Source organism: Dipodomys ordii, unplaced genomic scaffold (genome assembly GCF_000151885.1).
Source record: "Dipodomys ordii isolate 6190 unplaced genomic scaffold, Dord_2.0 Scaffold105, whole genome shotgun sequence".
In the NCBI taxonomy this organism is placed as follows: Eukaryota; Metazoa; Chordata; class Mammalia; order Rodentia; family Heteromyidae; genus Dipodomys; species Dipodomys ordii.
Window position 1 is genome coordinate 379,459 of NW_012267321.1, and position 22,727 is coordinate 402,185.

At 53.0% G+C, this 22,727-nt stretch overlaps 1 protein-coding gene across 1 annotated transcript; it reads left to right on the plus strand.

The window, feature by feature from the left end:
• Nucleotides 1–22,123, plus strand: Sult2b1 (sulfotransferase family, cytosolic, 2B, member 1). The gene is made up of 7 exons (XM_013027563.1): nt 1–73; nt 16,038–16,180; nt 17,098–17,306; nt 18,360–18,486; nt 19,004–19,098; nt 21,075–21,255; nt 21,948–22,123. Exons 1-7 carry the CDS (start codon nt 15–17, stop codon nt 22,121–22,123), a joined length of 990 nt encoding a protein of 329 aa, XP_012883017.1. The 5' UTR covers nt 1–14.
• Nucleotides 22,124–22,727: the final 604 nt, after the last annotated feature.

Sequence of the window (22,727 nt, forward strand, 5' to 3'; positions counted from 1 at the left end):
GCCTCGGCCCTGCCATGGACGGGCCGCAGCCCCCGGCCCCCTGGGAAGCGCTGGAGGACATCCTGGAACTCAGGTGAGGCCCGGGGTCGGGGAGGGAAGAGGGGATCCCGTGCACCCCCAGCCTCGGCCAGGCCCCGGGGCGCAGGGAACTTGGGCTCCAAAGTTGCCTGTGGTCCATTTCTCCTCCCCCCCCCAACAAAGTCCTCAGCCCGCGGGGACACAGAGGGTCCCAAAGGCGGGTGGCCAGAGGAGGAAGGATTTTGGGGACCCAGGGCGCCTGGACCAAGGCCTCCTTCCAAGGGAGGGGCGCGCGAGGTGGGAACATGGGGTGACTCCAATATCCCTGGTGATAACTGACCTCGTGGTGGATACCCAGATGGAGAAACTGAGGCAGAGAGAGGGAGCACGATGTGAGTGATGATCATCCCCAGGCTAGAAGTCGATTTGAACCCCAGATTCAGAATCTGGTTCCCCCCTCTCCTCAAGAGCCTCTCTTCTTCACTCTGCCGAGGCTCAGAGAAGGCAGGCACCCCGCCCCAGAGCACACAGCAAGCTGACAGGTGGGGTGATCTGCTGCTCTGACGTTTTACATTCTAGCCCCCGGAAGGGAGACTCTTTGGGTTCCTGGGTCCTTGCGGGCCCGCGTGAGGAGGGGCACCCTGTGTATCCCCACCCTGTTCCCATCACCCCTCTCTGTCCTGCTCAGAAACCCACTGCTCTCCTTGCTGGGGCAAGAGCCACGTTGTTCTTGCTGTGTGATTTTTACCTGTGCTCTAGCGTCTCTGGGCCCCTTGGGCTGCCACGCTTCCTCTCTCAGGTTTAAAAAAGGTTCTAGCCCTTTCTACCCAACCTTTTCTCTCCCGGGGCTCTGGGTTGTACTGTTTTACCCCTAGAGAACTCTTTGAGGCCACAGTCCCTTCCCGTGATCTCCTTTTGGGTGTGTTTTCAATGGTGGGTCATTCATCTTCTCTGAGCCTCACGTGCAAATTTGGCTTCCAGGACTCCATCACCTCCCCCTTCCCCTGGGGTGGGGGAAACCCTGCCTAATGGGAACCCCCCTTCCCAGGACCCTCAGACAACACCACACCCCTGCTGATGCAGCTTCTTCCAGAGCCATCCCTTCTCCTGTGAAGGCCGTCTCCTTCCCGGACGCCCCCCAGCCTCAACCTCAGCTAGGCCCTGAGCTGCCTCTCCCAATCTCTCAGCTCTTGTGTGACTCCCCAGTAGCCCAAGCCCCTCCAGGCCTGGCCCCCTGCATTCTGCCCACCCTCTGATTTCAGAGCCCCTCCCCCTTCCTTCTCTGACCCTGCACCTCCGGCTCCTTCACAGGGGATTCTATACTAAAAGCCTGAGTTTACCCCCAGCTGCCCTAGCTCTAGTCCCCTCTGTCTGTCCAAAGCCTTCTTGAGACACAGATTTCTTGTATCCAGCAGAAATCTTCCTCACACACACACAGATACATAATAGAGATCAGGACAGATGTGCCCAGGACAGGTTTGAAATGGGGTTGTGGACTGGGGGCCCAGGCAGGCCCGATCTCTGTCTTCCCTTCATCTGCTCCTTGATGGATGTGGCTCCAGTAGGTCTTTGCTTTCTGTTTTGTTTTTGAGACAAGGTTTTCCTATGTAGCCCAAGCTGGCCTCCAAGTCAGCCTCAGCCTCCCCAGTGCTGGGATTATAGGCATGTACCACCGTGCTAAGACTTGCGACTAAGGTTCTCTGCCTCTTAGTCCTCACCTCCCTCCTGACGTTGGCTTCTATCTGCTGCTTCCTTTGCCTATTTGGCTGGCATTATCCACCTTAGGGCCTTTGCATGTGTACTGAACTTTTCCCAGGTGCCCTTCCTGTCTCTTCTACCGAACTGCTTGGAGATGCAGCACGAGACAGTTAAGGTTAGAAAGGGAGAGGGACTGGTGAGCCCACAATGGGTTCCCTGGACCCCTCACCGCTGTCGACTTCAGATCTGACCTGGGGGTACCAAAATGTTTGCCTGTTCAAGGGCAGGCAACAGAAACCCCGTGGGTTTCTGTGAATGAATAGATGAATGGAGAGAGGTTGGGCAACCTTTGAGCCCAGGCGAGTCAAGGTTACGAGGTGGGGAGGGGCTGAGGCTAGACTGTCAGAGGAGTCACAGGTGGCTGGTGTCAAGGACCAGAAGAGGCAAATAACAGCTTGAAAGAACCAACCCAGGGGCCCCATTCCATCTTTGCGCCTGGATTACAGGCATACCTGGACCACACATACTGAACATTGAATTCCAGCAACAGGACTGTCGGCCAGATGCTTTGCTTACAATGTTCTAGATACCGACGCCTACTTTCTGTGTGATGGGCAGTTTGGGGGCTGTCTTCTTCTTGCGCTGGGTGGGGGAATTCAAAGGCAAGGGTTGAGGGCGTGGCTCAACTGGTAGAGCACCTGCCTAGAAAGCCCAAGGTTCTAAGATCAAACTCTAGTACCGGCAAAAAAAAAAGGTAACTCCAAAGGTCTAATAAGGCTAGAGGTGTGGCTTCATGGTAGAATGCTCTGGCATGTGGGAGTCCCTGCATTCCATCCCAGCACCATGGAAAAAAAAAATACCCATAAAGCTTGAAGAAGAAAACCAGAGACCAGCATGGATGAGGCCAGGGGTTGATTTTGTTGTGGCTTTTTTTGTTTTGTTTTTGTCAGTCATGGGGCTTGAACTCTGGACCTGGGCGCTGTCCCTCAGCATTTCAGCTCAAGGCAGGTGCTCTACCACTTGAGCCACAGCGCCACTTCTGGTTTTCTGGTGGTTCATTGGAGATAAGAGTCTCAAGGGCTTTCCTACTCAGGCTGGCTCTGAACTTCGATCCTCTGATCTCAGCCTCCTGAGTAGCTTGGATGACAGGGGTGAGCCTCCCACACCCAGCTTCTTTTTTTTCTTAACAATCCCTATAACCTCCAACAGCTCACCCTGTGCCATCTATTAATGCAGCTCATCCTTCCAGATGAGATTAACCAAAGTGAATGACTAAGTGTTACCACATGAAGATTTCGGGCTCAGAGAGGGTGAGGGATTGGCCCACAGTCACACAGCTGTCAAGTGGGGCGTGGCCAGGATTAGCACGCTGGGAACCGTGCCTGGATCTTGCCCAGGATTTGGGGAGGGGCAGGAAGTGGGAAGGAAGCTCAGCCGGGACTGCGGGGCGGGGTCTCTCTCTCTCTCAATCAGGGTAGGGAGGCTAAGAGCAGCTAAGCTTGCTTTTGGACCTGGGTGGCCCACTGTGGCCTTCGTGGCCGCTCCTCCCTCCCTCTGACCTCTGAGTCCCCTGATGGGTGGTTTCTGATCCCTGCTCTGGGTTTTATGGCCGGCTTGCTAATGCTCAGTTTACAGCCTGTGTCTCTGTGTCAGGATGAGAGCTTCCAGCCGCCTTCCTGCCCTCCACGCCAGGGGGGGCGGGGATGTCCATAGCCTAGGGATTGGCAGAGGTGGGAAGTGGGGTCACCCTGGCTCCTGCGTGCCCGGATCTGGCGAGCACCCCTCCCAATCTCCCCCCCCTCCATCGCCTGGGCACTTGTGCCTATTTGGTGGCTTAGTTTGGGTTCTATTTTTTCTTTTCTTTCTCCAACTCCCGGAAGCCATCCAGGACGACAGTAACCGTGACCTTCCCCCCGAGCACACCTGAGCAGGCCCCATGCCAAGGGCTTTGCACCTGGCCAGGCCCCACAGGCCTGGGGTCAGCACTGGTTTCCATTTGGCAGATGGGGGAAATGGAGGCCCAGAGCTGTGAATCACCTATTAAGTTCCCAAGACTCCCTTCTTGGTTGTTGGTTTATGTGTTTTGTGGTGCTTGGGGGTGGGGGTGGGGGTGGAACTCAGGACCTTGGCACCTGCTAAGCAAGTTCTCTACCTCTACCGCTGAGCTCTGCCTCTGACCTTGGAGACCCCCACTGTGTGTGTGTGTGTGTGTGTGTGTGTGTGTGTGTGCATACATCAGTTATTGGGACTTGAACTCAGGCCTGGTCTCCTGCAGTCCCTTAGCTTTTTTGCTCAAGGCAGGAGCTCTACCATTTGAGCCACAGCTTTTGGAGGTAAATTGGAGAGAAGAGTCTCAAGGATTTTTCTGACTGGGCTGGCTTTGAACTGTAACCCTCAAATCTGAGTCTCCTGAATAGCTAGGATTACAGGTGTGAGCCGCCAGGCCCAGCTAGAGACCCTGTTCTTAAAGTATTAGAGATGGACTTCAAACCACAGGAAGAGACTACGGGAGGGCACTACTCCACCTGGGCACTTGTGACCCTAACAGAGCTGATGACAGTGTCCATCCTTCTTAGATTCACCATATGAGACCCAGGTAAAACATTTTCTAGTTGCCACACTCAGAAGAGTCAAAAGAAACAGGCGGGGCTGGGTGTGTAATCCCAGCTACTCCTGGAGCTTCCCTCGAGAGGATTGTGATTTGAGGCCAGCTGGGCAAAGAGTTATCAAAGCCTCCATCTCATAGAACAGGCTGGGTGTGACCGCATCTACCTGTAGTGCATGAGTGGTAGAAATGATGGGAAGTCCAGGCCAGCTGAATAAACAGGAGAGATGCTATGTAAAAAATAAAGCCAAAGGGCTGGTGGTGTGGCTCAATGGTAGAGTACCCTCCAATCAGCAGGTCATTGATTTTTTTATTTTAATTCTCAATAAGACATTTTGCTTCCCACCACTCACACGGAGGCTTTGAAAATGGAGTGTGCCTCGTGTGCCTCTTCTCCCTACAGGGGTGACTTTCCACAGAAAAGATGCCATTGGCATTCTGATCTCCTCCCTTTTATGGTTGGACAATTGAACTCAGGTCCAAGCTCTCCCTCCCCCCCCACCCCGCCCCCCCCCGCCCTGGTTTTCCCCTTCCTCCCCCAGCAAGCTCACACTATCCAACTGGAGGAACCACTGGAAAAATGTAAAGGCTTGCATCTCAGCACAATCGCCAGCTTCACCCAAACCCAAACACCTCTGGGCTCCGCGGTCACATTTGAAGTCATGGATGGCCACGTGTGACCACACAGTGAAACCTGGAACAGAAGCTCCGCTCCAGGCCTCAGCCAAGGGCAGGACAAACACACACACACACACACACACACACACACACACACACACACACACGAGAGAAATGTAGGGGAGACAAAGGAGAGGGGACAGAGGAAGGGAAAGAGAGGGAGGGAGGGAGGGAGGGCCGGGCAGGGGAGCAATGGGAAGAGCCCCAGGCAGGAGGCCCTGTGTGTCCGAGCGTGGGACACAGAAGGAACAGAGTGAACCTCACCAGGGAACTGGACGGCACTGACAGTGTCGCTGGCCAGGCTGGAGGGGGGGGGCCTAGAAAACAGGTAGGACAGGTGGCCTGATCGAAGACCCAGAAAGGGAGAGGGGGAAGAGGGAGAGAGCAAGAGGGAGCACTGGCCAAAATCAGTCGTGTCACACATTGGGTGAGCTGGGTGTCTCGGTTCCCCAAGCTTCCCGGTCCCCCGCTCCGTAAATTCATTCATTGCCTGGGTACTGCAACCCACCCTTGTGAATTCAGCCACCACCTGTGTGGTGAGGGAGGGGGGAGATGACACTTTTTTTTTAAAGCCCCTTTTCTGTCCTTGAGTTGACATTAGTAGCAGTCAGGAACGTCTAGCACAAAGGACCCTGAAGAGGTAAAGAGATTTTCTCTCTTGTTTAAAGTCTCAGCCCTGGGGATAGAACTTGGGACCTTCCTACTTACTTGCTAAACCAGCTTTCTATTCCCTAAGCCACGCCCGCCACGCCCGACCACGCCCCGGAGCCCCCCCCATTGCAACCATGCCCATTGTGTCCAAACCACGCCCAGATGACCACGCCCTATAAATTGCAGCTGTGGGAGCCACACTCTGGTCAAAGCCACGCCCACAGGCTTGAGTCTCTTGCTGGCTTGACCAGCTTCTTGGCTATCATTACATAGTCCAAGCTGGTTTCAAACTTGTGATCCTCCTGCCTCTACCTCACAGATGGGATTTCAGAGGGAATCCCTGGCCTCAGACTTTATTATTATCACTATTAGTACTATTATTATTCTCTGAATAAATCCAGGCTGGAAAGTATTCAAAATAGGATTGATAGGTATGGTAAGGTGCCTTCTGCGCTCCGTGGGGTGTGGTGGGGTGGAGAGGCCTAAATGGGCGTGGGTCACCAGGTAGACCCCTTCCCTAGCACATGAACAGACCTTGCATCCCATCCCCAGCTGGGTAAGAAAGGAGGGCAAGAGGTAGATCCAGCTCAGAAACATAAGCAAGTTGGGGTAAGGTGCAAGTTCTAATGTCATTCATTTGCAGCGCCAGGACAGGGAGGAAGCAGGGGCCCAGAATCGGTTTGTGGGGATCGGGGCTTCCCCCTCCCCAAGTTTACCACAGCAATAATTGGGCTGGCTATTCTCCCAGCTGATGACAAATGCAGACCACACATCCGATGCAAGCCTGTAATCCCAGCGCTCAGGAGATGCAGGTGGGAAGATCCAGTTTCCAGGCCAGATTGAGCTACATAGCAAGGCTGTCTCAAAAGAAAGCCAAGCAAACATCCCTTCCTACCACCAGGCCAGCCTTCGCTGGCCTGGTGTGAGGCTGGGCCTTCCCTCTGGCAGGGCGCTGGCTCTCCAGTTGTTTATCTAACTGCACTTTGCTAGAGTAACACGAGAAAGAGATATCAAAGATCAAAAAACAAACAGGTGTATTAACTAGTCTACCTGGTCAATAGATCTAGATATAGAGATAGGGTGGTACCAAGGTCTGAGTTCAGAATCTCCCAGTTGTGAGGCAGGTGCTCTACCACTTGAGCCATGCCCACAGCCCTTTTTGTTTTGGTTATTTGAAGGTGTGTGTGTGGGGGGGGTCTCATCTTTACATCCAGGCCTGAATCTTGATCTTCCTATTTTCTTTTCCTATATATCTGGGATGACAGATACTCACAACCACACCCAGCTATTGTTTAAGATGGGGTCTTGCTAACTTTTGCCCAGACTAAACTTCAAACCATGACGGTCCTGACCTCTACCTCCTGCATAGTGTGAGATGACAGGCACTACTCCTGGTTCCTTTGATGTATTTCAATGAGAGTTGCAGAAGAGTTTACCCTCAACATTCCTGCCTGCATTTCATTCACTAAGTTTGTCTTTGTCAGCTTTGTGTGTGTGTGTGTGTGTGTGTGTGTGTGCCAGTCCTGAGGCTTAAACCAGGATTTGGGTGCTGTCCCTGAGCTTTTGTGCTCAAGATTAGTGCAGTACCACTTGAGTCACAACTCCACCTCCAGATTTTTGGTGGTTCATTGAAGAAAGGAGTCTCATGGACTTTCCTGCCCGGGGCTGGCTTTAAACTGCGATCCTCAGATCTCGCACTCCTGAATAGCAGGGATGACAGGCTTGAGCAGCAGCTCCCAGATTGTTTGTGGACTTTTAAATAGAAAGAACTTATAGACAGGAAGCTGCAGAAATCTGAAGTCTCTGGACTTTGACCATTTTCTCTCCAGACGAAACGCCTCCTTCTGATTGGCTGGCCTCCAACGTCCATCCTCAGGCGTCCTGATTTCTATATCCTCCGCTTTATTGGTTTGGCCCTTCCTCAAACGATGTTATGGTCAACATCCTGATAGGCATTTCACCAGCCACTCCCTTGTGAACATCTATGGAGCCCATGCTATTTGGGGGAGAGGGGGGAGGGTGTCCCCATTTTCCATTTCCTTCTTTATCCGATGTTCATAAGAGGGGGGGCGGGGCTGCCTGGCCACCACACGCTGGTTCTTTGTGTTAGCACACAGAAGGAAGAAAATTTCTGTTCCCTTCCAGTTCCACTACTAGCAGAGGCAGGAGGCTAGGCAAAGGAAATGAATCGCTAAGTATTGAAACAGCATCTCATCCAGGCTGCCCCGGAAGTCTCAAGTCCTGGACAGGGAGGAGGAGCCAGCCAAGGCCTCCTCCTGTAATGTCGCAAAGAGTTCCTGATGCGCACACTCCAACTAAGAGGAGGTTTTCTTTGGCTCTGGCTAAATCCTGAGTCATCTCTTGGGTGGACTTGGGGACATCTGCCCAGATGCGCCTGGTGAAGTGGGGGAGGGGAGTGGCAGATGGACAGCGTGGGGCAGTTAGGGTGCTAGACTCTGTGTCATGGTTGTGGGGTGCCTGGAAGCTGGCTCAGACTGGGGTACCCAGGCAACCTCCCAGGGGAAGTCAGGCTGGCCACTGGTGTGAATCAGCAGGCCAGCCTGGTCTCGGAGGAAGTCCTAAGGGGAGCTGGAGACAGCCAGGGCACCCTGCCAGCTCTACTCAAATCATCACCTTTGCATACAAGGGTCCATCTGGTTCCCCACCCCCGACTTCTTGCCTCCTTTCCTTCAGAGATCTTTGCCAAAGATCTCCCCGTCAGAGGGCCTCTCTGTCTGCCTGCATCCAAAATTGCAACTTCTGTTGGGCACCAGTGGTTCATGCCTGTAATCCCGGCTACTCAGGGGGCTGAGAGCTGAGGGTTGAGGTTCAAAGCCTGCCTGCATAGGAAAGTCTATGAGACTTGTATCTCCAATCGATCACCAAAAACCTGAAAGTGATGCTGTGGTTCAAGTGGTAGAGCGCTAGCCTTGAGCAAAAGAGCTTAGGGACAGTGCCCAGGTCCTGAGTTCAAGCCCCATGACCAGCGTGCGCGTGCACGTGCGCGCACACACACACACACACAATTGCAGCCTCCACCAGTGGAGACATTCTCTGTCTGTCCCCAAAGGCAGGCCTCAACTTTGAGATCCTCCTTCCTCAGCCTCCTAAGTCTGTTCAACTTCCTGTACATAACCAGTCATGGGTCATTTGAATTCAGGGGCTTTGCTGTCACCTGTCCCTGTCTGGCACATGGTAGTTCCTCAATAAATATCCTATCCATGTGATGAAGGAATGGCTTTGTCCCTGTCCAAGGCAGAGGCATATGCTCTATTTGAGACAAAGGTCAGAAACTCTTATCTCCAATTACACCAGTAAACTAGAAATGGAGCTGTGGCTCAAAGTGATAGAGCACTAGCCTTGAGTGAGAAAGCTCAGAGATAAGATACAGGCCTGAGTTCAAGCCTCATGACCCACAAAAAGAAAAAGGAAAAAAAAAAGATTTAAAAAAAACCCAATATGGTTAAAAGTTAATCATCTTGGGGAAGTTGAAGTTTCTTTTTTATTTTTATTTTTGTGCCATCTCAAGATTTTGTCCAGGCCAGCCTCAGATCCTGAGCCTCTCTGAGCCTCCTGAGTAGCTGGGATTACAACTGCTTTTTTTTGCCAGTCTTGGAGCTTGAACTCAGGGCCTGGGCATTGTCCCTGAGCTTCTTTTGCTTAAGGCTAGCACTCTCCCACTTGAGCCACAGCGCCACTTCCGGCTTTTTCTATTGATGTGGCACTGAGGAATCGAACCTGGGGCTTCATGCATACTAGGCATGCACTCTACCACTAAGCCACCTTCCCAGCCTTTGGCTTGTTTGTATGAGACCAGGGTCTCACTTTCTCCTCTACCTGGGCTGACCCTGAAGATCCCCTTCCCCTCAGTCTGGGATCATCTCCTCATCTCAAGACTCCTTTTTTAGCAAGGATTGGTCTTAGTATAACTTGGTTAAAGTAGGGAGAAAGAGAAAACAAATATTTCTTGCCCCTCATGCAGGAATAGGATCCTCCCTGCAAACCCCCCAGCAATGGAATGGGAAGGGCGTGGCTAGAGTGGGCGTGGTTGTGATGGGCCCGGGCGAATGAGGATTTCGAGGGGCGCGGCCAGGAAGGTACGTGCCCCTCCTTGTGGGCGTGGTCACCATGGGTGGGTGTGGTGGGCGTGGCTTGGGTGGGAGACCATCTCTTTGGAGATTTACCACTGCATTGCTGGCTCTCGTCCTGTTCATCCACTCACCCTACAAAGCACATGGTTGGGCCTTCCCCAGGGTTTTGGTTGGCTTGTTTTTAATCTGTTTGTTTATTTGTTACTTATATTGGTTTGCTTTTGTTGTACTGGAGTTTGAAAACTCAGGGCCTTGCACTTCCAGTTTTCCACTTTTATTGCACCAGTTATTTTCAAGATAGGAACTTGCTTCCTGCCCAGGCTCCCTGTCTGGACGCACTTGGCCTAGGTTAGGCTTCCCATTGTATCTGGGATGACAGGTGTGCACCACTACGCCCAGCTATGGGTTGAGAGTAGGAGGGGTGTCTCAAAACTTTTCTGTCAGTGGGTGTCGGTGGCTCACTCCTATCATCCTAGCTACTCAGAAGGATCTGTGTATCATGGTTCAAAGCCAGCCCAGGCAGGAAAGTCCATGAGACTCTTTTTTTTTGGGGGGGGGAGGGGGTCCGGTTGTGGAGCCTGAACTCTGGGTCTGGGCGCTGTCCCTCAGCTCTTCAGCTCAAGCCGAGTGCTCTACCACTTGAGCCACAGCGCCACTTCTGGCTTTTTTCTTTTTGCTTATGTGGTGCTGAGGAATCGAACCCAGGGCCTCATGTATGCAAGGCAAGCGCTCTACCACTGAGCCACCTTCCCAGCCTGCCGTGAGACTCTTATCTCCAATAAACCACCAGAAAACCAGAATTGGAGCTGTGGCTCAAGTGGTAGAGCACTCGCCTTGAGCTGAAGAGCTGAGGGACAGTGCCCAGGCCGAGAGTTCAAGCCCCATGACCAACAAAAAGAAATGATGCCCAGACTGGCATCATTAGACCTGGATCCTTCCAGTCTGAAGTCTCCCAAATAGCTAGGATTATAGGAAAGAGCCACCATGCCTGGCTCCAAAACTTTTTAGATGTCCACATGATGACACAATGGAAAATTCCACCTCTGGCCTCACTGGGCTGGTGAGTCCTATATGCAGGTGCACTAAAAATATTGCATAAAATCACCTTGGGGCTATGAGTCTAAGGTGTCTGTGACACCATGAAGTTGTTCGGACCTGGCTTCCATCCCCCAAGTAGTCCACTATGGATTGTACTAGATAAATGATCGATAGCTCTGAAGGGACTGGGCCAGGGGGAAGAGGCTCAGAGGCCTGAGGCCTGTTTGAGAGCAGGAACATTAGGAGAGGCCTCATTGAGTAGAAGTGATATCAGGACAATGGCTTGAGACAGGCAAGAGTCATGGGAGTGAATGGGAAACGGAGCAGCTAGTACAAAGCTAGTACAAAGGTCCTGTGTCAGGGACCAAGCTTGCTGTGTAGGTAGAAGAATGAGACCAGAGAGGTGGGAGGTTGGAGAATAGTTGGGACTGGAGTCAACTCAGGTTTCTTTGCTTTTTTTTTCCTTTTTTGTGGGTTGTAGGGCCTGAACTTAGGGCCTGCACATTGTCCCTGAGCCTCTTTGTGTTTAAGATAGCTCTCTACCAATTGACAGCACCACTTGCGGTTCTTTGGTTCATTGGAGATAGGAGTCTCACAACGACTTTTCTGCCCAGGGGCTGGCTTTGAACTGTAATCCTAGATCTCAGCTTCCTGAGTAGCTAGGATTTCAGGCATGAGCCACCAGTGCCTGGCCAACTTGGATTTGTCACCAAATCCTCTGGCTGTTTCTGTGTGGGAGAACTGACTGCAGGTGGCTTTTAATCCTTCCAACATTCTCTGCAGAGTCCACTTCCAATCCTGTTCTCCCACACTGTGAAACTGATGCACAGAGATGTGTAGCCGAGTTGCCAACATCACACAGCTAGCTGATTTGACAGAGCCAGCTCCGAATATGAACCTGGAAGGGCTGGGCTGCCTCTGCCTTTTGAACTGGGGACAGGTTTGTGGATTGCACACCTGTTGTGTGTCAGACTGAGGATAGAATGAGGGAAGAGAAGAATGGGAGAGGAAGAGGAAGATGCTCAGGGTCAGGTATGAGATTTCCTGGGAAGGCTGCTGTGTGACTTGGTGGAGTGTATTAGCCTCTCTGGGCCTTCATTTCTTCTGACATGAAATGGTACCCTCAGTACCCACAGCATGAATTTGTGGGAGAGCTCTATAATACAACCTGTGTCCCTCTCCCCTGCTGTGGCCAGGCCCTTCCCTAGGGGCAGATAAAAGGAGATGACAGCTCATGTGGAAGAAAAGAGACTCCTGGTCAGGGAAGTGCTTTAGGGGGTGGCATTTGACCCAGCTCTTAACTAGAGATGCAGAGAGAAGTGGCAGAAAGGCATTCTTTTGGGGGAACAGCACGTGCAAAGGCCCAGAGGTATGAAAACTATTCAGTGAATGAAGGAAATCCCTTGTAACTACAGCTGGTATCTGGAGGAGAGGAGCTAGTGGACCAGGCTGTGGCGGGCCTTGAGTAACTGATAATGGCCTCAGGGAGCCTGTCCACGGGGCTAAAACCTGCCTGGCCTTGAGTGCCAGATGTGGGGCTGGGAATTGACCCCAAACGCATTAAGGAGCCACAGGATGGAGGAGCATAAAACCAGTGAGCACCAGGTTACAAAGATGGACAGATGCTGGGCCAGGTATCCAGAGGGGAGAGGAAGATCCTAGAGCCGGCCAGGAAATGGAGTACAGAGAGAAAAGATCAGGGCTTTATGTATGAGGCAAGAAGTCAAGCCTTTCAGGCTGGGAAGGTGGCTCAGTGGTAGAGCGCTTGCCTGGCATGCATGAGACCCTGGGTTCGATTCCTCAACACCACATAAGCAAAAAGAAAAAAGCCGGAAGTGGCGCTGTGGCTCAAATGGTAGAGCGCTAGCCTTGAGCTGAAGAGCTGAGGGACAGCACCCAGGCCCAGAGTTCAGGCCCCACTACCGGACCCCCCAAAAAAAAGAAGTCAAGCCTTTCTGCCAGGCTCAGTGGGTCACCCCTGTAATCCAAGCTACTTGTAAACTGAGATGGGAGGATCGTGGTTTGAGACCAGCTGGGGCAAGACCTCATCTCTACAAAGGAACTGGGTGTGGTGGTACAGGTCTGTGATCCCTGCTACATGAAAGGCAGTGTTGGAGAATCGGGAGTTGAGGCGATCCCCAAGAAAAACAGATAAAACCATATCTGAAGGCAAAAAAAAAAAAAAACAGGGCTGGAGTATGATGTGGCTCAGAGGATAGAACACCTGACTAGCAAGTGCCAAGCTCCTGAGTTCAAATCGCAGTGCTGCCAACAGAACAGAGGGAAATGGAAGAACCCCCAAAGGGGTAGGGCATTTCTTACAGCTCCCATGGGCTGGGGGTGCGCAGGCAGGGCTGCCCAGTGGCCTCCTGGGGTTGGTGGGCAGATCCTGGGCCCTTTTTGTCATGGAGGCCCGGCCTTGCCTGATGCTGCCAGCCTCTCCCCACCACCCAGCCTTCCATACTTCCATTCCTCTATTTAAATGGAGCAATCTCCACACGCCAGTCTCCTGACATGGTTTGTGGGAACTAAAAGGGCCTGTGACCCCAGAAAGGGAAGGGTCCCCCTGGGGCCAGGCCTGAGTTCTGGGACAGGGAGAGCAGGCCCAAATCCAGCCAAGTGCTAAAGGAATCTTCAGGGCTTCCTGGCCTGCCCAGTACAGGGGGACTGAATTCCAGGCCCAGGTCCTGGATCTGGGTGGGGGCTGCACAACAAGAGATGGGAGCTTGGGCTAGTGTTGGGGTGACTGGGGTCGGGCAAGCCTGGAAACCAGAGCTACCCTGGCTGCGTTAACAGTCTGACAAGCACTGGGATTTGAACTCAGGGCCTTGCACTTTTTTTTTTGGTTTTGGTCGGTCATGGGGCTTGAACTCTGGGCCTGGGCGCTGTCCCTTAGCTCTTCAGCTCAAGGCTAGCGCTCTACCACTTGAGCTACAGCACCACTTCCAGCTTTCTGGTGGTTTATTGAGTTTCATGGTCTTTCCTGCCCGGGCTGGCTTTGAACCGTGATCCTCAGATCTCAGCCTCCTGAATAGCTAGGATTACAGGTGTGAGCCACTGGCGCCCGGCTGGGGCCTTGCACTTTTTGTCTGTCATTTTGTGTTTTCACTCAAGGCTGGTGCTCTACCACTTGGGCCACACCTCCACTTCCAGTTTCTTGCTGGGTTCAGTGGAGATAAAGACTCTCCCAGAGCTTTCTTCCCTGGGATGGCTTTGAACTTTAGATCCTCAGCTCTCAGCCTCCTGAGTAAATAAGAGGTTGTCTCTTATCCTCATGTGACAGAAAAGGAAACTGAGGCTCATGGAGATAGGCAGGAATGACCTACAGAAGCAGGCATTTGGAGGTTAATCTGCCTAGTAACTGATGATGGCTTCAGGGAGCCTGTCCACAGGGCTAAAATCTGCCTGGCAACTGATTGCGTCACGACTTCCACCCACCCAACCAATGAGGACAGGCAGTGACGCTGCTGCATGCATACTTGCATTACTGCTTAATGCGTGCTGCCCAGTTGCAATCTTGAGCCAGTTCACCTCAGTAATGTTGCTTCTAATACTGCGTGTGATGGTGAATAGTTAGTTTGGATTTATGGGATTCCACTTAGGAGCCTGGATCTACCTGAGCAACGGCTTTCTGCAGTCTTTTATTTTTAAAAAAATTGACAAAATTGTGTGTGTGTGTGTGTGTGTGCGTGCGCGCGCGCGCGTGTGTGTGTGCGTGCTGGTCATGAGGTATGTTATTGTTGGGTCCCACCAACAGGCATGAGCATGGGCACTGTATCTGAACTTCTTTGTGCTCAAGGCTAGCACTCTACCGCTTGAGCCACAGCCCCACTTCGTTTTTTCTGTGTATGTGGTACTGTGGAAGCAAACCCAAGGCTTCATGCATGCTAGGCAAGCACTTTACCACTGAGCCACCTTCCCAGCCCCTGGTCATGACGTTTGAACTGAGGGGCTGGGTGTTTTTGTGCTCAAGGCTAGCTCTCTACCACTGGAGCCACAGCTCCACTTCTAGTTTTTCTGGTGATTCGCTGGAGATGAGTCTCAACAGACTTTTCTGCCCAAGCTGGCTTCAAACTATGATCCTCAGCTCTCAGCCTCCTTAGTAGGTAGGATGGAAGCCATGACCCACCTGGCTCACTTTAGAGTTTTGTTTTGTTTTCCAGTCCTGGGATTTGAATTCAGCCTGGGTACTGTCCCTGAGCTTCTTTTGCTCAAGGCTAGCATTCTGCCACTTGAGCCATGGCTCCACTTCTGGCTTTTTCTGTGTATGTGGTACTGAAGAATCGAACCTGGGGCTTCATGCATGCTAGGCAAGCACTCTACCACTGAGCCACATTCACAACCCTAGTTATTCTTTTTTTTTATAGGTACTTTTGTATTTTTGTCCAGGACAGCCTGGATTATGTTCCTCTTGCTTTACATCTCCTATAGTGCTGGGACCACAGCCTTGAATCACTATGCCTGGCTTATTGATTGAGGTGGGTCTTGTTAACTTTCTGCCCGAGGTGGTTACAGACCTCCATTCTCCTTGTCTATGGCTCCTGCATGGCTTACATTATAGGCATGTGGCACCATGCCCAGCTCAACTGCTCCTAAAACATCTAATTGAGGAACCTTAATCACCTGGTGATTCATTGTGAATTTTGCACGTGGGCTTTGCAGTTGACTTGGGCTGAGCATCTGATGTCTCTGATGTCAATATTCTATTTTGTTAAGTGATCTGTGTCTCCCTCCAGGGTTGGGGTGAAGGATAAATGTATGGGGAACCATCCAGTCCCATTTTCTTTCTTTAATGTTTCAGTCCTGGGGACTGAATTCAGGGCCTGGGTGCTGTCTCTGAGCCTCTCTGTGCTCAAGGCTAGCACTCTACCACTTTAGCCACAGCGCCACTTCTGGTTTTTTCTGTGTATGTGGTACTGAGGACGCGAACCCAGGGCTTCATGCATGCTAGGCAAGCGCTCTACCACTGAGCCACATTCCCAATCCATGGTCCCATTTTCATATGTAAAGTGCTGTGTATCCCACCAGCTGTGTGGCTTTGGGCAAGTCACTGTACCTCTCTGAACCTGGCTCTCCTTATCCATCACATGGAGATGCTAAATAATAATTGTGATGTCACAGGACTGGTTGGTGGTTGTTGATTTTTTGAGGGGGACTAGTGAAGCACCCCCATTTTGTTGATGGGTAAATGGAGGCTCAGAAAGCAGCAGCTCCCTCCGTCACTCCCTGTCTCTCCCTCATTCCCCCCCCCCCAGGAGCCAGAAGCTGCCAGGAGACTACTTCTGGTACAAGGACATCCCCTTTCCCCTCGGCCTGTACTCTCCAGACAGCATCAGCCAAGCAGAGAACGCCCTGGACGTGCGGGATGACGACATCTTCATCATCACCTTCCCCAAGTCAGGTACCTGCAGGGCGGGAGAGGGGGCAGGGCTGCACAAGGGCTGGCCACTAGGAGAGCCAGGAGCAGGGACTGATGAATTTGCTGGCAGCCACCTTGAGCTCCTCACAGGTGATAGAATGTGACTCTCAAATGCCCCAGGGTCAGGGTCAGGGTCTTTGCCGGCCTGTCCCCTATAGAGCTGATTTTCCCCTAGAGGAGACCAGGATAACGGAGAGACTGGGTCCTGATTTGGTGTCCTGCAGTGCCCTCTGCTGGCCTCGCTCCAACCACAGGGAACACAGCCAGAATAGACTGGGGCGCTTACCCGGAATTCCAGCACTCCCCAGGCCCAGAACGGAAGAGCGCGAGTTCAAGACCAGCCTGGGCTGGAGAGTGAGACCCTTGTCTGGTGGTAGGCATGCGAGGCAAATGCCTTACCGCTCAAGCCACGCCCACCGCGGGACCAGGCCCCTGGTGACCACGCCCACACGAACCAGCCTATCAAATAGTGGTCTGTGTAGCCACGCCCACCCGGAAAAGGTTTCTGACGTGGGCACGCCCGCTGGAGGGTTCCTTGGCCACGCCCACTCCGGGGCCACACATCCTAGCCCTTTCTTTGTGTAGTTTGCTTTTCTGACATAGGGTCTCTCTTAACTTCAATCCAACTTGAATCCTCTGGCCTAGAGTAGCTGAAATGACAGGACTTTGTGGATTTTTAATGTTTTGGGGGAGATTTGAACTCAAGGTATCACTTGACAGGCAGCTGCTCAAAGCTTTGACCACTGGTTTTTCTAATAGGTCTCTAAGCCCAGATTGGACCTGGACATCCTCCTATTTAAACCTCCTGTATAGCTGGGATGACAGGTGTACATCACTGTACATAACTACTGGTTGAAATGAGGGCTTCATTAATATCTCTCCCCTTCCCCCTTCTGCAGGCACCAACTGGATGATCGAGATTGTCTGCTTGATCCTGAAGAACGGCGATCCTTCCTGGATCCGCTCGGTGCCCATCTGGGAGCGGGCGCCCTGGTGTGAGACCATCATGAGCGCCTTCAACCTCCCGGACCAGCCCAGCCCCCGCATCATGAGCTCCCACCTCCCCATCCAGCTGTTCACAAAGGCCTTCTTCACGTCCAAGGCCAAGGTGGGGGCCGGGGGTACAGATGCCATTGGGCTTTTTTATTTCCCCTTAAACTTTAGTTTTCTGGTGCTGGGAATTAAACTCAGCACTACATCTACCACTGAATTACAGCCCCCAGCCTCTGTTGTTTTTTTTCCACTTTGTGTTTGGGGCAGACTGGCCTAGAACTTGCAAACATCCTATCTCAGCCTCCTAAACACTGGGATTACAGGCATGTACCTCTATGCTCAGCTTTAGATCTTCCCACCTTTTTTCCTTTCTCCCTCCTTTCCTCCCTCCCTCCCTCCGCCCCCTCCTTTTTTTTTTCTTGCTTGTTTGCTTGCTTGCTTTCTCATTTATTTATTTATTTATTTATGTCAGTCATGGGGCTTGAACTCTGGGCTTGGGTGCTATCCTTGCGCTCTTCAGCTCAAGGCGAACACTCTACCACTTGAGCCTCAGTACCACTTCCGGTTTTCTAGTGGTTAATTGGAGATAAGAGTCTCACAGACTTTTCTGCCCGGGATGGCTTTGAACTGTGATTCTCAGATCTCAGTCTCCTCAGTAGCTAGGATTACAGATGTGAGCCACTGGTGCCCGGCTTGCTTTCTCTTTTATGTGCCAGTCCTAGGGCTTGAACTCAGGGCCTGGGCGCTGTCCCTGAGCTTTTTTGCTTGAAGTTGGAACTATACTACTTGAATCACAGCTCCACTTCTGGCTTTTCGGTGGTTCATTAGAGATAAGTCTTTCAGACTTTCCTTCCCAGACTGGCTTTGAGCCACGATCCTCAGATCTCAGCCTCCTGAATAGCTAGGACTACAGATGTGAACTGCTAGCAACTGGCTCTTTTCCTCTTTCATTCTTCCATCCTCTTCTTTTCCTTCTTTCCTCCTAGAATTTGGTTGGAGACTTTCCTCATTCTCTGCAAAAGCTGAGCTCTTGGAAACTGGAAGTTCCTCCACAAGTCTTCCTGAGTCTTTCCTGCTGCACCCAGAAGAGGGGCTCAAAGGCAGGCAGCTTTAGGTAGTGGGGTCCCACCTGTGTCTGATGCCTTCCCCTCCCCCCATCTACACACAGGTGATCTACCTGGGCCGGAACCCCCGGGATGTGGTGGTTTCCCTTTATCACTATTCCAAGATTGCCGGGCAGTTGAAGGACCCTGGCACGCCCGACCAGTTCCTTCAGAACTTCCTCAAAGGCGAAGGTGAGGCCCGGGACACAAGGAGGCAGCTGGGGGGAGGGGGACAGCCCCAACCCTGGCAAAGAGGATCAGGATGAGGAAGCAGATAAGGAGAAGGGGGTGGCAGAGATAGCAGTGACACTGAGAGAGTTCAAAGGCACAGACATACTGGGAGGAGCCCCAGAGAGGCAGGGACGACAAAGTGTGGTTGCACCCATTTATAATTCTAGCATTCCTAAGGCTGAGGTAGGAATCTACAAGTTCAAAGATGGCCTAGGGTACATTGAGATGCCCTATCTCAAAAAAGAAACACATTCACACAGAGCCAAGTACAGTGACTCATACCTGGAATCCCAGACACGTGGGAGGCAGAGATCAGGAGGATCAAGGTTTGAGGCCAGATGGATGAGGGGAGGAGCAGGTTAAAGAAACCTTGAACTTGGTGATATATATGAAGGCTTGGGAGGTCACTCAGCCATCTAGCCAGGGGCCCTGGCTGCCCGGCCCTCACCTGGCCCTCACCCTGCCCTTTTGCTCTCAGTGCAGTTTGGTTCCTGGTTTGACCACATTAAGGGCTGGATCCGGATGCAGGGCAAGGAGAACTTCCTGTTCATCACCTACGAGGAGCTACAGCAGGTTGGTCCCCTCAGCCTGGCCCACCCTGGAGTCAGGCAAGCAGAACACCTTAAATGCCAATGGATAAACAGCTTTCATAAAAAAAAAAAAAAAAAAAAAAAAAAGCCGGGTGCCTGTGGCTCACGCCTGTCATCCTAGCTACTCAGGAGGCTCAGATCTGAGGATCGAGGTTCAATGCCAGCCCAGGCAGGAAAGTCTGTGAGACTCATCTCTAATAAACCATCAGAAAACCAGAAGTGGTGCTGTTGCTCAAGTGGTAGAGCGCTCTTGAGCTGAAAAGCTCAGGGACAGCATCCAGGACCAGATTTCAAATCTCATGACCAACCAAAACAAAAACAAAAACCAAAAAAGAAAAAGTCTTGTTTAAGCTGGGTGCTGGTAGTTCACACTTGTAATCCCGGCTACTCAGGAAGCATTGATTGGAAGTTTGCAACCAGACTGGACAAAAAGTTCTCCTCCACACCTCCATCTCAATCAGAAAGTATAAATAGGGGCTGGGAAGGTGGCTCAGTGGTAGAGCGCTTGCCTTGCATGCCTGAGGCCCTGGGTTCGATTCCTCAGCACCACATAAGCAAAAAGAAAAAAGCCAGAAAGTGGCACTGTGGCTCAAGTGGTAGAATGCTAGCCTTGAGCTGAAGAGCTGAGGGACAGCGCCCAGGCCCAGAGTTCAGGCCCCCCGACTGGACCCCCCCCAAAAAAAAGAAAGTATAAATAGGAGGATCATGATTCAGGCTAGCCTGGAGGGCAGCAGGGGGCGGGGGGGTGGTGGTAAGTGAACTGCTAGCTCAAAAACGAAGAGGCTCATGCCTGTCGTCCTAGCTACTCTGAAGGCTGAGATCTGTTTGAAGCAAGCTGAGGCGAGAAAGCTTGCGATTTTTATCTCCAATTAACCACCAGAAAACAGGAAGTGGAGCTGTGGCTTAAACTGATAGAGTCCTCATTTCCAGTGAAAGAGTTCAGGGCTCTGAGTTCAAGTCCCATAACCTACAAAAAAAAAAAAGTGCAAAAGGGCTGGAGGAAGGGGGTGCAGCTAAGTAATCAAATAATCAATCTAGCTAGTACAAAGCCCTGAGTTCAAATCCCACTATGACCTGATGGTTTTCATAGTTTTTTGTTTTTTTTTTTTTGTCCATCCTGGGGCTTGAACTCAGGTCCTGGGCACTGTCCCTGAGCCTCTCTATGCTCAATGTTAGCACTCTACCACTTGAGCCACAGCACTTCTTCCAGCTTTTTCTATGTATGTGGTACAGAGGAATCAAACCCAGGGCTTCATGCATGCTTCATGCAAGTACTCTACCACTAAACCACATTCCCAGTCCCTTATAGTTCTTTTGTTGTTGGTGGTGGTCATGGGGCCTGAACTCTGGGCCTGGACGCTGCCTCTCAGCTCTTTAGCTCAAGGCCTGTGCTCTACCACTTGAACCACAGCGCCACTTCTGGCTTTTTTGCTTATGTGGTGCTGAGGAATCAAACCCAGGGTACCATGCATGCAAGGCAAGCGCTCTACCACTGAGCCACCTTCCCAGCCCCTCTTCACAGCTCTTTATTGAGAAAAAAAAAGTTTATAAGAGAAGTTAAATCATTTACAAAGACCCCCCAGTCTCCCCTCCCCACCTCCCAGGATTTGTTTTCTTCCCATGCTGTTCAGTTTCTTTTGATGGAAAGATCTGGAAAAGGGTTGGGCATTACCCCTCCCCCTGCTTCATCTAGCTCTGTTCTACAAACCAGAAACTGGGCCACAGAGCCCAATGGCACTTGGGGCCAGCCCTGGCTGTGTGGCCCGAAGTTTCTAGGCCATGAGGTGCTGTCTGGAGTTATGAAACCAGGAATGATCTGGAAAGGCTGGCGGTGGTGGGATGGAAAGGGAAGTCTTCAGGGAGCCCCAGGCTGCGTGGTGGCCTGCCTGCCTTCCTCTCTCTGGGACATTCCCGCTGCCCCTCCCCTCCACTCACCCTCTCTCTGTCCCTCCATGTCAGGATCTCCAAGGCTCAGTGCAGCGCATCTCTGAGTTTCTGGGCCGGACGCTGGACGAGGAGGCTCTGGGCTCCGTCGTAGCACACTCGGCCTTCAGCTCCATGAAGGCCAACGCCATGTCCAACTACACGCTCCTGCCCCCCAGCCTGCTGGACCACCGCCAAGGCGCCTTCCTCCGGAAAGGTGCGGCCACCCCACCACGTCCAGGGGCCGGCTTTCCCCAGCTAGGCCTCACTTTCCCCAGCTGTAAAAGGGGCTGAGCAGGGAGTACAGGGATGTCCTTCCTCCCCCAGCCTCAGCACAGGGCCGGGACCAGGACAACAGCTGCCTGCAGCTGCTGCCCACCCTGGGCAGACTCTCCTGTCCGAATGATACGAGTAAGCTGGGCGCTGTGGCTCACGCCTGTCATCATCCCAGCTACTCAGGAGGCTGAGAGCTGAGGATTGCAGCTGGAGGCCAGCCTGGGCAGGAAAGCCTTTGCGGTTCTCATCTCCAGTGTACCAGCATAAAAGCTGGAGGTGGAGCTGTGGCGCCTGCGGTCTGTAGAGTACCAGGGCCAGCCAGCGCCCAGGTCCTGAGTTCAAGCCCCAGGACTGGCACCCACACAAATGCACGATAAAATGGAGTCCATAGCAGCCCTGGAGGCCCACTGCAAGCACCCCATGACCCCTGACCCCGCCACAGGGGACCCTAACCTGTGTGCGTATGCGCTCTGTGCAGCATTCTGGGGCACACACATCTGGGGCGGGTGGCTGTTGTTTTTTGGGGGGGAGGTGGAGGGAGAGGGGGGCCCCCCGGCTTGTGGCAGGGCTGGTAGGGGGCAGGAGGCCCTCAGGACCTGCACCCCTGACCCCTACCCCACCCCCGATCTCCAGGGGTCTCCGGAGACTGGAAAAACCACTTCACGGTGGCACAGAGCGAGGCCTTCGACCGCGTGTACCGCGCGCGCATGCGCGGGCTGCCGGCCTTCCCCTGGGACGAGACCCCGAAGACCTCCGAGACCCCGGAGGACGCGGAACCCGACGCCGACGCCCCCCGCCCCGGCCCCTGACACACTCCCCCCCACCCCGCAATAAACGCCCGCCCCGCCCGCTGCAGTGACCCGCGCCGCCGCCGCCTGGGAAGGGGCGCACCAGCCGCACCCCAGGACAGCGCCGCCCCCGGGGTCCTCAGGCCAAGGGACCGAGGCCGGGCTGTGCGACTCATCCGTCATCCCCGCGCCGGGAGGAGGCAGGAGCAGCCTGGGCTCCGGACTGGGAATCGAATGCCAATGTGTTTAGATTAAAAGATATGGCGCACAGCCCAGCCTGGTGTGACTAGGTGGGAGGTCTCTGAGGGAGGAGGAGGCTGGGGTCTTGACCCCTGGGTCTGAGGGAGGAGGCTGGGCCTGGACACCTGGGTCTGAGGGAGAAGGCTGGGGTCTTGACCCCTGGGTCTGAGGGAGGAGCCTGGGGTCTTGACCCCTGGGTCTGAGGGAGGCGGCTGGGGCCTGGACCCCTGGGTCTGAGGGAGGAGGCTGGGGCCTGGACCCCTGGGTCTGAGGGAGGAGGCTGGGGCCTGGATCCATGGGTCTGAGGGAGGAGTCGGGGGTCCGGACCCCTGGGTCTGAGGGAGGCTGGGGCCTGGACCCCTGGATCTGAGGATGGAGGCTGGGG